General features: G+C 50.5%; 1 protein-coding gene across 2 annotated transcripts in view; it reads right to left on the bottom strand.

Annotated features, from left to right (window-relative positions):
* Positions 1-489: 489 nt before the first annotated feature.
* LOC144785740 (HAUS augmin-like complex subunit 7) overlaps positions 490-16,005 on the bottom strand; it is an 82,717-nt gene continuing 67,201 nt past the window's right edge. For both annotated transcript variants that reach the window (XM_078664534.1, XM_078664535.1), the window contains 3 exons: positions 11,564-11,776; positions 3,585-3,696; positions 490-2,217 (listed from right to left, as the gene is read on the bottom strand). In XM_078664534.1, coding sequence (XP_078520660.1) covers positions 2,063-2,217; positions 3,585-3,696; positions 11,564-11,776 — 480 coding nt within the window. In that variant the 3' untranslated portion in view covers positions 490-2,062. The remainder of the gene's footprint in view (positions 2,218-3,584; positions 3,697-11,563; positions 11,777-16,005) is intronic.

The raw sequence follows: 16,005 nt of genomic DNA, 5'->3' as shown, positions 1-16,005 counted from the left end.
CCCGAGTGAGGTTCCGTACGCAGACTTGTTTTCCGCCTTGTCGGTATCCACTTACCATGTCCCACCTGCATGTTTTACTTTTTGAAATATTATTTTTGTTTTAGCTTTAACTTTTTCCCCGTATTTGTAACTTGAACCGCCCCACACGAGTTTCTTCGCTTTCCATTGACGCTCTGTTACTCAGATCATGTGACCTGCCCCTCGGCTACATCCCACATGTTTGATTCCTTTGCCGGCAGCTTTCCGCATTCTAACTTTGCCGCAAATATCGGACGTCAGTCTTCTTCTATATCCAGAGTAAGTTTTTTTCCCCGACAATATACTTAATCGCCCCACACTTCGGTTCATTGAACCTCACCAGCACCGTCCCCCCCATGCCGTTTTTATAACCGTGTACTACTTCGGTCACTGAACCGTCAGCACAGCCTATCTCGTAACCGCCCTCACATCCGGGTTCACCAGTTATTCTTGTACTCTTTTTCACAAACCTTTCACATACACCACGTTTATTTCTCTTTATGTTGCACTCTCACCATTGTAATCACTTTTTGAGCTATTGAATGCACGCAATTTTCATTTTCACTCACATATCGGGTATGTTTCATCCACATAAGTATGTATACACCAGTTGTTTCACAGATTGTGTTTGCTAAGGTCCTGTATTATGTTACCTTTAGGCCCCTGAAGAAGGGTCATTTCTTTCGACTCGAAATGCATTGGGCAACAGATAAAATGCAAAGATTGTAAATATGGAAGAAAAAATGTTCTTATGAAGTACAATAAGAAATAAATATTTGGATGCAATAAATAACAGATGAACTATGAAAAAAGCCTTATGGATTAATTATTGAACAATCTAACGACAAAACAAGAGAAGAAACCCCACAGTTTCCAGTTCAATAGTGCGCATGTCTTCGTGAGATGGTTCCCCCCCTTCACACATACATTTCACGTACGTTTAAGGCACGGCCAGGCACCGTGTGACAGACGCAGCGCCAACTCAAGATAGATTATCTTCTCAATTTTAGATCACAAGAGTGTAAAGGGATCATAACTTTATTTGATATCAAACACAACTAAAACATAGACATTTTATCCACTTGTTCACCAACTGAAAAGCTATTGAATTTCCCCACCCACCCCTCAAAGAAGTGTCTTGTCATGTGAGGACTGTAGAGAGTCACCTTATTTCGACAAATGACAGATGTGTACCTCAGGGTGGGATACAGCAGGGAGCCCACTGCCAACAGCAAGCACAGGACGTGACATGTTTCTACCACCTGCCCTCTCAACAACTGAGCCAGACAGAGGAAAGGCAGACGGCCTGAGGGCCAGCACAGAAGGCGAAAGCATCGCACTACAACTCTATAAACCAGGGCTCTTTCCTCACCCAGACCACAGCACCTCACAAGGAGTGTATGCCACTCAGACTGTGGGCACCGGAGGCGGACCACCACCAAAGCCACAGACCCTGGCACAGACCACAGCACCTCACAAGGAGTGTATGCCACTCAGACTCCGGGCACCGGAGGCGGACCACCACCAAAGCCACAGACCCTGGCACAGACCAGAGCACCTCACAGAGTGTATGCCACTCAGACTGCGGGCACCGGAGGCGGACCACCACCAAAGCCACAGACCCTGGCACAGACCAGAGCACCTCACAGAGTGTATGCCACCCAGACTGCGGGCACCGGAGGCGGACCACCACCAAAGCCACAGACCCAAACTCCTGGCACCGCCTCCCTGGTCCAAAAGATTGTTCGGCCTTAGGGGGCGCCCAGTGAAGGTTCGAGGAGTCATCCAAAAGTCCTCTTTGCAAACAGGGATCAAATCTAGACCAAAGTTCGGACCCTGGTGCCAGAATACTCACAACCATGTTTCATCAGGAGCAAGGCCTCTGACTTATTTGTGTGAAGGTGGTAAAAAGAACTGCATTTTCTGGTCCTTGGGTAAGTTCAGAGACATCAGGAGGAAGGTAACTTGGGTGGTCATTTAGGAAAGAGCGGTCCCCAGCTCAGGCAGGTGTCCGTGGTATGATGGAGAGGGCCGGGGAGGCTGGTCAGTGAGGGCGGTTCCAGCCTATTCCGCCACTCGCTCCGACATCAAGAGATCCAAAGTCCACGTCTTCAGCAGAATTAAGACGGTATTCCTCCAACGCCTGAAACGTGGCATAGAATTGATCATATCTTTTTCGCAGTTGTTCCATTTTTGAGCCTAAAAATGAAGAAACAGAAGAAGTGAGTAACTCAAGACAAACAACAGCTCCCTAGCTCTGCTTGGGCATGTGTGGTTATTACAAAAAAACAATGGTCCTGAGCTAACATGGAATTTGTAAATAATGATTAATATAGACTGCAATGAGTGCTATATATGTTTTTCCATTGCCCAGCCGGACCAGGAATTTTATTTTAGTCAATGTTTGAGTCCAAATGAAGAAATTAGAAGCACAGACAATTACAATAGGGCACAATCCTGTCCCCAACACAAGGAAGGCAGTGAGGGGGAAAAACAATTGAATAGTGTAAAGAGATAAAAAGAATATAGTCAGGCAATAACTTTGGAGCCACGGAGGCTCGCACTCAAATTATAGTAAAGCAAGCTCTACCGAACAGTGTCCACAATAATATCACTCAATGGTCAGCATGAGGATGACAGTAGTGATCCTTCCCAGCATATCTGGAAGACCCTCCAGTCTCGCTGGAGAATTCTTCCCGCTCATGAATCCCAAACTTGAAGACAGTCTGCCACCGGGCTAGGCTGGTTCAGTAGATGTTCATGGCCCCGTCTGGTGAACAATTATACAAAAGAATGTCGTTCACAGGCAGAAAAGAGACAGGAGTGGTTTTCTCTTTGGCAGGGTCAGTCCAGCCACCAATGTAATTATTATTTCTTTCAGCTATTTAGTTACTTTGATGCTTTGTCGCACATTTTTAAGCACAAAGTTCACCAACTCCTTTACTTCTTGAGGTCCTTTGGGGTTCCTCAGGCCCAGTGAAGGGTTTTCAGTGTGCCAAAAACTAGTGATAAAAGGACAGCAGCCCTATTGATGTACAGACCACCCAAACCTTAAACCCAAGGGTAATCCCACAGAGTAACGCTATGACCGCCTTTCACCACCAGCCCAGTATTTGACATCCAGGCCTACCCAAGAATTTGAGACAGAAATATTTGGTTCAAGAGAAGCCAAAATCTCGTAAAGGGACCGAAGAGCACTAACCTCATATGACCAGCTGCCCCACAGCCTCCAAGGATGATCTTGTGGTGACTTAGGGCTACATGTGCGCACAAGCACTCCCAGGAGAGACGATATAACAACACTAATAATTTACAGGCCAATCTACAGGTATTGCTTGGATCGGGCTGTGCACGCTCCTAAAGGGCTACAGGCCCCGCCCACTATCACCCACGTCGGCAGAAGGTCACACGTGGGCATCAAGAGGTTTGAAATGCTGCCGCAGATGCCCCTGCCACTTCTGCTGGTGGCATCCTATCCTGCCCCCGTCTACAGTGAATACCCTGGGAAGGTGTCGTCTATCAGATGCTGCCCTCGAGGGGCACCAGAGCACGGGGGAGGTACTCACACAAGGTCATCATGTTGCTGCTGCCCCAGGACTCCTTCGTGACCTGCCTGCGCTCCACGGTCTCCACGATTCTTTTGGAGGTTTCTGTAAACTGGCCGAAGGCCTGCAGCTCCTGTGGGAGGAGAGTAGAGAAGGACGTCAACAAAGAGGAGAGTCAGGAGGTGTTGCAAACAGTGTCCTACAGGGGAGCACAGTGGAGGAACCCCACAAGAGGTTTGCTCAATATATCTTCTAGCCCAACTTTGACTCATCTCAATCTTCTTTCTACTACTCTTTCCAATGCACTACTTTATCTCTCACCCTATACATCTATCAATACATCCTCTACATCCACTCTCTCATTTATCCCAAACCCCATACCACTGCTATGACCCCCAAAATAACCCTTTCTAGACTCTCTCCTACTCTACCCCTCCTTGCATCATCTGGCACCTCTTTTTACTACACCGATCCCATAAAACAAACCTTTCTAAACTCTCCCCTCTGACTCCTCCCCTCCAAAACTCCTTTTTACTCATCCAAAAGCCTCTTCCTACTGCTAAGACCTAAAACAAAATCCTTCACTCTTTTATCCCTCCACTATCCTTTTCAATCAAAATTAACAGACTAACATGTTCACTTCTCAAATTCCATATTAAACTATACTAATATACTGCCCAAATAACTGAATAACGTATCTACTACTCAAATTACTTCATATTTATATTATACTAATTTTCAACACTTCAACAAAGCGCTTCAACACCCATCAGGGGTAACAAGTGCTAAATGAATGCAAATCTTTCTTCCCCTTTTATCCCTCCGCTATCCTCCTTACTCCAAGTAACAGACTAATATCCACCACTGAAATTACCTCATATTTCACCATATGAATTCACCACTAATCCTTTATAGGCTTCCTGAATAGCAGCGTCAACCAGCGCTAAATAAATACAAACCTTTTTTTCCTCCTCTATCCTTCTGCTATCATTCCAAATCCAAATAACTGACTAACCCATCCACCACTTAAAATGTACTTGCATGTTTCACTATACTAATTCAACACTAATCCTCTATGGGTCCCGGAGTAGCGTGCTACCCGCTGAAAAAGCGCTTCGACGCCTCGTCAGGGGTAATAAGCACAATATAAATGCAATTACAATACAATACTTGTCATACAGGAGCGCTGTGCTGGAACCCCTGAAGGGTTCAATGGAGCCCGTGAGATCAGGGATTCACGGTGAATACACCGAACCGCATTCTAGAGGCATGCAATCTCGAGGCATGGCAGATACAGCCACGGAGACGGGCAATCTAGGAAGGGACGATACAGAACTCATGACACTGGGGACAGAGAGTTGGGCAGAGCGGAGACTCTTGGCAATCCAGGAGAGACGCATAAACCACAACAGAGAGGAAAGCACAGGTTTGGAATCCCACAAGTACTGTACGAAGTCCGTGAGAGGCAAAATTCAAGAGGAACATAGCAAGCAACGTAATACATAGGAGCCTCCTGTAGACAGCCTGCGAGAGACTAAGGGCCATATGTATCAACATTCCTTTTTGCGATTGCTAAATAGCGATTTTTAAGGAATCGCTATTTAGAAATCACAAAATGGTATGTATGTAGGAAATCGCTTCTTTTTAGCGATTCCTTAACATTCCTAAATTGCTAATCGCAAATTTCCCATTCATTTCTATGGGCCAGGAGGCCCATAGGAATGAAGGGGAAATTTGAGATTAGCAATTTGCTAATCGCAATTTAGGAATATTTTCAAGGTTGCAGGGGTGTCTCAAGAACACCCTGCTGCACCCCTGAAAATGACATGTGTGGGCATATGGCGCACATACATGCCCTTAGGGCATGTATGAGCGTCATATGGCACCATTGGATTTTAAAAAGATTGCTTTTGTAAAAGAATTCGCAACTTACCACCAACTAGAAGTTGGTGGTAATTTGCGAATCCTTATGGGCATTTTTTAATTAATTTTTCTTTGATACATTGCTTTTAAGAAATCGCAAATTTTGCGATTCCTTATTTTGCAGCCAAAATGTTTCATACATACCATTTAGCAAATTAGCATTCGCAAAGGCCGAAATTCTGCGAATTTCGGCCTTTGCGAATGCGAATCTGCTTGATACATATGGCCCCCAGTTTGGGGGGTCACAACTGTGGCGGTCGGAGTCATTTGCCTCTGGTGTCGTCAGGCCTACCTACCATGGCTGTGCAAACTGGCCGAGTACAACTCTTTCCGCATGTGACTCTTGTGGGAGCGAGGGTGAACGGTCACAAGTTACTCCGGGTTGCCATGGGGGTGGAGGGGAGGCAGAGTCTCTGAACTCAAACAGACAGAATAAACCCCTGTCCAGTGGCTGTGCTGGTCTTTTAGTAAAAAGGAAGAGCCCAATGAACTAAAGACACATCACAGAAGACCTGGTTCCATTTTGAGATTAGTATGTGTGTGGGCAATATAGAACTTTACGAACCAGGCCCTGTACTAATCAGTCAGTTCATAACATTTTGATCCAGAGTGGATCATAATCCGACCACCCTCATGAATATTAATGAGGTAGGTCACAAATTGCGACTCACTCCTGTTGGTGGCCACGACAGGGAAGGTTGTCTGCCGAGGTCAGCAGACCGCCATGCCTGTTATTTATAAGGTACATAAAGTGAACCTTTAATATTAAAAAAATGCAGCGGATGTTCCTTTTCATAGGTTCATTTTGGAAATGGCTTACTACTTGAAATTGGAAGTCTGCAATTTTTAAAAACTTTGCAACCAAAGTTTGGTTGCAAAACATGGATAAATCACACACTGATTTGGTATTTGGAAGGGACGCCTACAACATGCCGTTCTACACGCCAAACCCATTGTGGGAGTCGGTAAAATGCGTTTGGTACGTAATAAAAAAATGTTTTTTTGTGGCCACAAATAGCGATGGGGACTCTTTGCAACCCTATACACGTGCATTACATCTGGCCCGAAGTACTTCAAAATTGAAGCAAAACGGACCACTACACACTGAGACGGGGGTGCAACTAAAATGATCATCTCCTGTTTCTTGCCCTTCTTCCACATTTATGGTGACTTCCCAGCAACTCGACTTTAGGCAGTAATAGATACAGGTACAAGTTCACCAAGTCATGACCATATCGGCAGACCATAGGTCAGTACGAACAGTTCTACAACTCTTAATTCTTACAGGCAACAACAACTTTATACAGCAATATTCTCTTTGCTTGCTCGCTACTCTGCCTTTTAGTTTTTTGAGGCCAGGACGCACATGACCCGCGCTCCGGAGATGGGGTACGGCTGGCGCTCGATGATGTGCTTGTCGGGCTTGCACTGCTGGGGTCTTCTTTGATGTTGCTTGACCACAGCGGTGGCTTTCGCCTCGCTTGGACCACTGAGGGAGATCAGCATGGCAGGTCAGAGTGGCAGGTGCTCGTCTACTGCAGTGTGACCTCCGGACCGGGGGCGGAGCTCCCACTTCGTCAGCGAAAGATCCGCAGGGGAATGCGTCACGTCCCAGCAATTCGCAGTACTAGTGCTTTGGGCGCGCTGCAATGGTGCCGCACATCACAATGCGTTTTGGCTTAAAGTCCCTTTATGCAGTTCTCCGTATGAACCACGTTCTGGGAGAAAGTATGACCAATATGACTCCGGGCGGTCCCAGTGACACTTGCCCTAGGCAGTTTGCTTCTTCTGGGTGCTTCGCGTGGCAGAACATGGTTGACGTGGGCCTATTATGGAGTCGGTGACGTCAGCGGAGCTGCGCGCGCTACCGTGCTTCTATGACGTCATCCACGTCGGCGCGAAGCTACAAAAGAATTTCCGAATGTCGCTGACGCAGGGGGATATTCGCAAGGTGAGGAATCCACTGGCAGATGTATCCATCAGAAAGACTGCACAGACTTTAGGATACTGGCTTTGATCTAACAGCACTCTGAGCTTTCTGGCCCACTCCCTTCCTTGGTCAAGAAGATCCTGGAAATGGAACAAAGTGGGGGTGGGGGCAGGTTCCCACTTTTATTCCCATGTTCCAGAGAGCGGATGGGGATCCCAGTCTAAAGTTCTGGAACACGCCTGTGGTGGTTTCCGTTCACATGTCATGTTCTGGCTGCAGGGCTGACAGAGCCTTGATAGAGGGCGATGGCTCTGACAGCGGATGGCGATGATGCTGGCTACAAGCAGGAGTAACCAGAACGGGGGCCCGATGAAGCGTGAAGTCTCTGCACCTGGCGGTCATCAGCCTTCCTGAAGGAGCAGCCAGGGACAGACCAAAGGGCAGCTCCACCCAGAAACGACCCCCGGTTTAACAACAGAATGCGGACTCGCCTCTAAACCCCTCCCATCCACCCAATGGCAGGGCTCAGGAAAGCTCAATCAGCAAAGCCTCGCTGAAAGGACCTCACAACAATGCCATGAGTTGCTCGGTCTCCATTCTGCAGAACTTCAATGTTATCTTCCAGCCACAGGAAGTCGGCGTTACACTTCCACTGTCGTCAGACGTTGTCACCGCCCTCCATCTTGCGCCACGCTAAACCAGGGGCGATCCAAAATGGATCCACTCATTCTAGCTAACAGCTCACCATGCACACAGAGTCTCCTTGTCATGTGTGGGTCACACATACATGATACACACATGTTTAAACATGCACATGGAATGCCAGCTCAAGGGTAGAGGTGCGACATTGAACTGGAGTGGAAGTGGTAGGTTACACTCCTTTCTGAGACAGAAACTGGTATGTTCAGGACTTTTACTCCTTAAAGGCAGGTAAGCTGCCGCCACAGCTTCAACCCAACAACCCCGGACATGGCACTAATCCCCTGGCTCCTTTTGGCGGGACCCTGCAGGTCACAAAACTAGTTATGGATCTTCACATTACCGAGGACAGGCCTAGGCCCCAGCCCACACTCTACTTTAGTCACAAGATCAGTTTCAAGTGTAGACGTGTGGCTCGGGGTAGGAGTGCGCGCCTGAATCATGCAGGGGACATTTGCGTTGCAACAGCCGGAGACAGAGCGGAAGTGAGCAGATACCACAACCACGTCATACCGAGGAGGAAAGCGCTGACACGCCAGGAAGGCCCACAGAGTCTGCGAGATGGGGACAGGGGATTGCATGGCGTGTAGGGCAAACCACATTACACAGGAGAAGGCTGTGCTGACACCCCACAAGGGGCGGACAGTGTGGTAGACCGAGAGCCAAGAGGAAAACTACACCATACATGGGAGCATAAGGGGCAGGAGAGCACTGGCAACAGGAGAATCCAGGAGAGATGCATCAAACAACAGACCCCACTTTGGGGAGCACAATGCTGACACCCCACAAGGGCAGAGAGAGCCTGATAATAGAAACCATTGAGGTTACTGCAAGCTACACCAGGGATGGCAGGGCTGAAACTTCACGCGGCGAACAGAGCTTCAACCAGAGACCAATCACTGATACTGAGACCCCCTGGGAGAGCGAAGTGTGACGGGCTGCAGGAAACCATAGCTCTATGCGTGGTGCAGGGCGCACAGAGCTGCTCCTACTGACAGTTACGGTGTTGTGTGGCTAATACTGGGAGGGTGTTTAATGGAATCCTACTGGAAAGGAGCGGTAGACGCAGGTCGTCTGCTTCAGAAGGTGTGGCACTTGAGCAGAGTGACCCATGGACCATGTGCAGTGCAAGGATGTTTACCTGAGACTGAATTCACCAAGATCACAGACTAGGACTCCACCAGAGGATCGTAACATTGAGACCAGGAGGGGTCCTCAGCGCAGACAAAAGCAGGAAATACACTGCGGGTAGCATCGGTCCTTGTTCGGCTCTGCCCGGGTGGAGTAGATTTGGAGGCGTTAGGATGGGACTGGTGAAAGGATGGGACCGGAGCACTTCTGTAGCCACATCCTTGTGGCAGCGTTGTTACACACTTGGGCACTGCTCCCCTGCATGGGTGTGTAGGATGGCAAGTGATTTCACTACGGGGCCAGATACCCATATCACCCCTCCCCTCCCCTCTTGGAGAAAAAGGTGGTGTACACACCAGTCATGGGTAGTCAGAATCTGCTGCAGTGAATGCACATCCAGCCGCTGGGAGCGAGGGTGGGTTGTTCTCGGTTCTGGGGCAGTTTTATATAGTGTGACCTTGACTCAAAGGTATCAGAGCGCTTTACATGAGCACCAGTTGCGTTACATGAGGCCACATTCATGTTTGTTAGGCACGGGGAGATTACGTGATTTGCCCAGAATCACAAGATGTTGAGCGTCCCTGCCGTGACTCGAACTGAAGCGAATCTTCATTTCCTACGTTGGTTGCGGTTACCAAGGCTTGTTGGGTCCAATCCGGATACCGACACCGCAGTCAACTAGAGCCTTCGTGGGACAGCTGGACTCCAGCTCTTGTCGTCGTCGACGCCTCCTGGTCCTCGTGGCTGCAGAGACAAGCTTCACCTCTTCACCTCTTTGCATTGCGACATCACCTGGTTCCATCCTGGTCACTGGCTAGTGACCTAGACTCTGTCCCCTCTGCTTTCAGGTTCTTCGGTTCTTCGATCCACCCTTGGATCCACCTGGACACTCTTCCTTTGGCCGCCTGCAGCACTTCTTTTGAATGTCTCCATTGAAGGGACCGACGAAACCCGACACGAAAAGGCACCTATGCACCCGGCTTCCCTGGGTGAGGTAACACGAGTACTCCGGTGCTCCCGTGGGTACTGACTATCCAAGTGTCCTAGTTTAAAGGGCTTTCACCGTAGTCCACCCGGAAGTTCCCTTAATCAGTAACTTTGTGACTTCTTCGTTCTCCATTGTAAGTCAATGGTAGCGTGCGTCTGTGTTCCCACACTGCACGCGTCTCCCGTGGGTCTCCTACTTCCAAGCCTTTGGTTGTCCTGTGTAGCCCCAGATATTCTCTAGGCCCCAAGCCTATTCACCTTTCCTGAAGTGGTTCCTATACCACTTCTTTAGTATATGGTTCGTGAGGCCCATAGGGCAGAATTGTATTTGTGCAACTTATAGTATGCTTAATGAGTAACTTGTGCTGTATCTCGAACTCTGACCTAATAAAGAGTACAGAGGGGTTGTGTTAGTAATAAATACATATATATTTGATATATACCTTGTGTGGTGTCCTTTCATCTGGTATTCAAGGGATTATATATGGTAAAACAGCTGGCTTCACATGCTCTCTGAAGTTTTAGCCTAAGACTGCTTTGTCCATGCTACCACTAGGATAGCTGGTCTATAAGGTTGACTTCACAACCATCACCATAAGGGTTGTTTGGACGGGTGCAGGATGCCCACTAGAATAGTGGACATCATATACCAGGCCAACTTCTCACAAAGAGAGTTGCACAGAGAACCCTTCGTGTCTATTTTGTGAACATGTTTCAGCCCTGGTTGAATGAGGAGGGGGTCAGGCACCTTCTTCAGCACAGACAGTTTGGTTATATCAAAACCACTGTTGCGAGAGCCTTTATTGTCTGGAGTTCTAAAGACAAATGATACAAGGAAAATCACCATAGAGCCTGTGGGAGTTTGTCCTGCAATTACCCTATGCTACAATTCTTCTGCTAGACACGTGCCTTGCCCCATATTATTCCCCCACACATTTGGATTGGATAGTTTCTCTTTCTGTGAGGCACTTCCCTGACACAGGCTATAAGCTGAAGGAGAGAGGGACCATCTTGCTGGGGATGGCAGGAAAGGTGTGGGCCTGCTGCTGAAAGGAGGAAATGGGGTAAAATAAGGGGCAGCAAGCAAACCAGGGGGAGTGGAATAGCAATCACGCCTGCAATGAGTGGTGCGCCTGGTGGCGATACGCTAAGGGATGTGCAGGGCTGAAATTTACACAAAGCAGAGTCCGTGGGATCTTGTGAGCTGGCACTGGGCTAGAGTGCACCTGCTCAGCTGTAAGGTACTTCCCTGCTTCTTAACCTCACAAGAGAAGGAAACTGCTGAAAAGGCGGAGGCTTAACAGAGCTTTGCTCTGGCCACTATCCTTACCTTGCTGCAGACGTCCAGGGACACGTGCACAGACTTAAACAGTGTCCCGCAGTCGCTGATCAGTGGGGTTGGTCGGCTGCAGTGTGTTTGAAACTCATCCTCGTAGACCTGGGAGAAGGTGCTTGTTAACATCAGGAAGTCGGACACGGCGAGCTTCAGGGCCTGGACAACAGCGCGTGCGTCAGGCAGGGCATCCGGTCCAAGGAAGGAACACTAAGAGAGGAGAAGGTACAGAGATCCTTCAGTACACACAGACTATGCTCAAAACCCTCAGCAAACACCTTTCTACTCCCATCATCATATTTTCTTGGCTCCCAAATTCTTCAGTCCATCACAGGTTCCATGCCTGGGCAGTAGAGAGCAGCGTCCACGTACGACCAGGAGCCTGCAGACGACAATACTCATCCAACCACAACGCGGCGTACTGTCACTGCTGTCTGAACACCGTCCTGCAGACAAGCACCTGAATCCTACAAGAATAGAGCGGTTGAGAACCCTCATCCAACCACACCTTGAAGACTATCTCCTTTTCCAACCACAGTGTTGGACGCCACCCCTTTAATCCGTCCAGAAGCCCGCACACGTGGACCCTCATCCAACCACACCTTGAAGACTATCTCCTTTTCCAACCACAGTGTTGGACGCCACCACTCTAATACGTGCAGAAGCACGCACACGTGGACCCTCGTCCACCACAACGCTGCAGACAATCACACTGATCTGTCCACACTGCCGCACTCCAGCACCGCAATCACACCAGAATACTGCAGAAAAAGACCATAATACAACCACAGTGCCACCCAAACCTACCATGACACAGCAAACACGAGCTCTCATCCAAACAAGCTGGATACTAGCAACCTCACCCAATAACAACGGGGTAGATCAGGAGCCCAGCCGACCAGAATATTGGGGGCCCAAACCCTCATTAAACCCCAATGATGCAGACTGGCACTCTTATGTATCCACAATGCTGGAGACCAGCACCTGAATCCGACCAGACTGTCTCATATGAGAATCCTTATCGAACCACAATGCTGCGTACCATTGCCGCTGTCCAACCACAATGCTGCATACCATCGCCTCTATCCAACCACAATGCTGCGTACCATTGCCGCTATCCAACCACAACGCTGGAGATCAGCACCCCATCTGAAAAGAGTACACCAGGCGACAACCCTCTTACAACTGCAACGCTGCTTACTATCACTCGTCTGACCACAATGCTCAGACAAGCACTCCAGACCTACCAGGACTCTGTGGACGAGAACTGTCATCCAGCCACAACCATGGATACTATCACCCGTATACAGCCACAATGCTGCAGACCCTCACTCAACCACAACGCTGTAGACAAGCGACTCCGTCTTCAGACAAGGGCGCTCGGCTGCTCGTATCCGTGCTGACCCACAGCTTTATACAACTAGAATGCTGCAACACCCTCACCCAGGACGAATCAAGGACACACCAACTTCAGGATATGGTCTTGTATTTCAGTATAAATTCCCGGACAACTAACAGATTGCAATGATCCCAGTTTTACTTCCCTAGACAGACAGCACCGCAGTTTGACTTCTTAGTTAAAAGCTCACCCAAATGAACTCACAAGTATTCTTTATTTTGCTGCACATGTACGCTCCAGGGCATTTAAATACGTAAACCGGTTTACCTCTTTGGAAGTCACTTTTCTAATTACTTGTTGATTGAAGAAGCCACGGCTATACATGTCTGTTCTTATAATGCGCCTACATTCAACACAGCTACAACTACATGTGTATGCCCCCCAAGTGCAATGTTAGTCACAAACATTTCAGACTTAAGGACTCAATACTGGATCACAGAGAAGTGTCTGTGGCTATTAGAAGATGAGCGGCAGTGCCCGGCACCCCATGCTTCTGCAAAGCCAAGTACCCAGACTAACACCTTACCCTAACTTACACCCATGGAGTATCAGCCTGAACCTCCTGCCCCTCCCCCACCGCCTCCAGAGTTAAGCCCCGCCCACCAGCATCCTCACAACAAACTTCTCTTTGAGATATGGAAGCAACACCCTCCTCTCCCTTGAAGCTAAGATGACAAGAGCATCTTGTTTGGTTTTATAAAAAAGCTTCAGTGCTAAGAACATTACAGACACCGTGTCCCCAGGCCTGGCCTGGCCTCTGCAGCCCCCAGGTGCACGGCTTCGCCCCGGTGCTCCCTGGACTGCTCTCCTTGTCCAAGCACGGGAGGTATGGGTCGGATATAGGGTCATACGTCCATTTCAAACTTTAGTCACAATTCACCTTAAATCCCACCTGTTCCCGGTCCCTCACCACAGGAAGCAGAAGTCCTGTTACTGCTGCCCCTGGTTCCTGACTCACACCATCAGTTACTCATCGTAAGGAAACCAATCGGTGTTAGCGCGCTTTACAAATTATTGTTAACATAACATAACATAATATCGTACCTTCCCACGTTCACCTCCTCCTGTGACCTGGACATTCACATCCTAAATCACCCCCTCTGCGATCACTCGTGTCCTCCGTTATGGGCCTCAGCTACACCTTCTATCCTATACTGGCTAGACCCTCTCTCAAGCCTATCACAAGCCACCCTCAGCTGATACCTGGTCTCCACCCTCCACTACTCCACTGCCTCCGACCTCAGCTACGCCCTGGACTCCGCCCTCAGCTACGCCCTTGACTCCGCCCTCAGCTGCGCCCTTGACTCCGCCCTCAGCTGCGCCCTTGCCTCCACCCTCAGCTGCGCCCTTGCCTCCACCCTCAGCTGCGCCCTTGCCTCCACCCTCAGCTGCGCCCTTGCCTCCACCCTCAGCTGCGCCCTTGCCTCCACCCTCAGCTGCGCCCTTGACTCCGCCCTCAGCTGCGCCCTTGACTCCGCCCTCAGCTGCGCCCTTGCCTCCACCCTCAGCTGCGCCCTTGCCTCCACCCTCAGCTGCGCCCTTGCCTCCACCCTCAGATGCGCCATTGCCTCCACCCTCAGATGCGCCCTTGACTCCACCCTCAGATGCGCCCTTGCCTCCACCCTCAGATGCGCCCTTGCCTCCACCCTCAGATGCGCCCTTGCCTCCACCCTCAGATGCGCCCTTGCCTCCACCCTCAGATGCGCCCTTGCCTCCACCCTCAGATGCGCCCTTGACTCCACCCTCAGATGCGCCCTTGACTCCACCCTCAGCTGCGCCCTTGACTCCACCCGCAGCTGCGCCCTTGCCTCCACCCTCAGATGCGCCCTTGACTCCACCCTCAGATGCGCCCTTGCCTCCACCCTCAGATGCGCCCTTGCCTCCACCCTCAGATGCGCCCTTGACTCCACCCTCAGATGCGCCCTTGACTCCACCCTCAGCTGCGCCCTTGACTCCACCCTCAGCTGCGCCCTTGACTCCACCCTCAGCTGCGCCCTTGACTCCACCCGCAGCTGCGCCCTTGCCTCCACCCTCAGATGCGCCCTTGCCTCCACCCTCAGATGCGCCCTTGCCTCCACCCTCAGATGCGCCCTTGACTCCACCCTCAGATGCGCCCTTGACTCCACCCTCAGCTGCGCCCTTGACTCCACCCTCAGCTGCGCCCTTGACTCCACCCGCAGCTGCGCCCTTGCCTCCACCCTCAGATGCGCCCTTGCCTCCACCCTCAGATGCGCCCTTGCCTCCACCCTCAGATGCGCCCTTGACTCCACCCTCAGATGCGCCCTTGACTCCACCCTCAGCTGCGCCCTTGCCTCCACCCTCAGATGCGCCCTTGCCTCCACCCTCAGATGCGCCCTTGCCTCCACCCTCAGATGCGCCCTTGACTCCACCCTCAGATGCGCCCTTGACTCCACCCTCAGCTGCGCCCTTGCCTCCACCCTCAGATGCGCCCTTGCCTCCACCCTCAGATGCGCCCTTGCCTCCACCCTCAGATGCGCCCTTGCCTCCACCCTCAGCTGCGCCCTGCACCAAACCCTCCGCTGTGCCCTTGCCTCAAACCCTCCGCTGCACCGTCTGCTTCTCTCTTGCCTCCCCCCTCAGTTGCTCCCTCTGCTTCTCTCTTGCCTCCCCCCTCAGTTGCTCCCTCTGCTTCTCCCTTGCCTCCACCCTCAGTACAGCCTTTGGTTCCTCTACTCCCACCTCAGTTGTTTCTGAGGTGCTCGTCTCCACCTTTAGTAAACTCCCGGTCAAGAGACCTTCACCCTCAGTGACTTCCCAGGCAAGAAGCCTCCTCCCTTATTGACCTCTCAGGCGAGAGGCCTCCTCCCTTAGTGACCTCTCAGCCGAGAGGCCTCCTCCCTTAGTGACCTCTCAGGCGAGAGGCCTCCTCCCTTAGTGACCTCTCAGGCGAGAGGCCTCCTCCCTTAGTGACCTCTCAGCCGAGAGGCCTCCTCCCTTAGTGACCTCTCAGGCGAGAGGCCTCCTCCCTTGGTGACCTCTCAGGCGAGAGGCGTCCTCCCTTATTGACCTCTCAGGCGAG

The sequence above is a fragment of the Lissotriton helveticus genome, chromosome 10, assembly GCF_964261635.1.
Source record: "Lissotriton helveticus chromosome 10, aLisHel1.1, whole genome shotgun sequence".
NCBI lineage: Eukaryota > Metazoa > Chordata > Amphibia > Caudata > Salamandridae > Lissotriton > Lissotriton helveticus.
The sequence above is the reverse complement of the archived record's forward strand: the minus strand, read 5'-3'. Positions and strand labels throughout refer to the sequence as shown.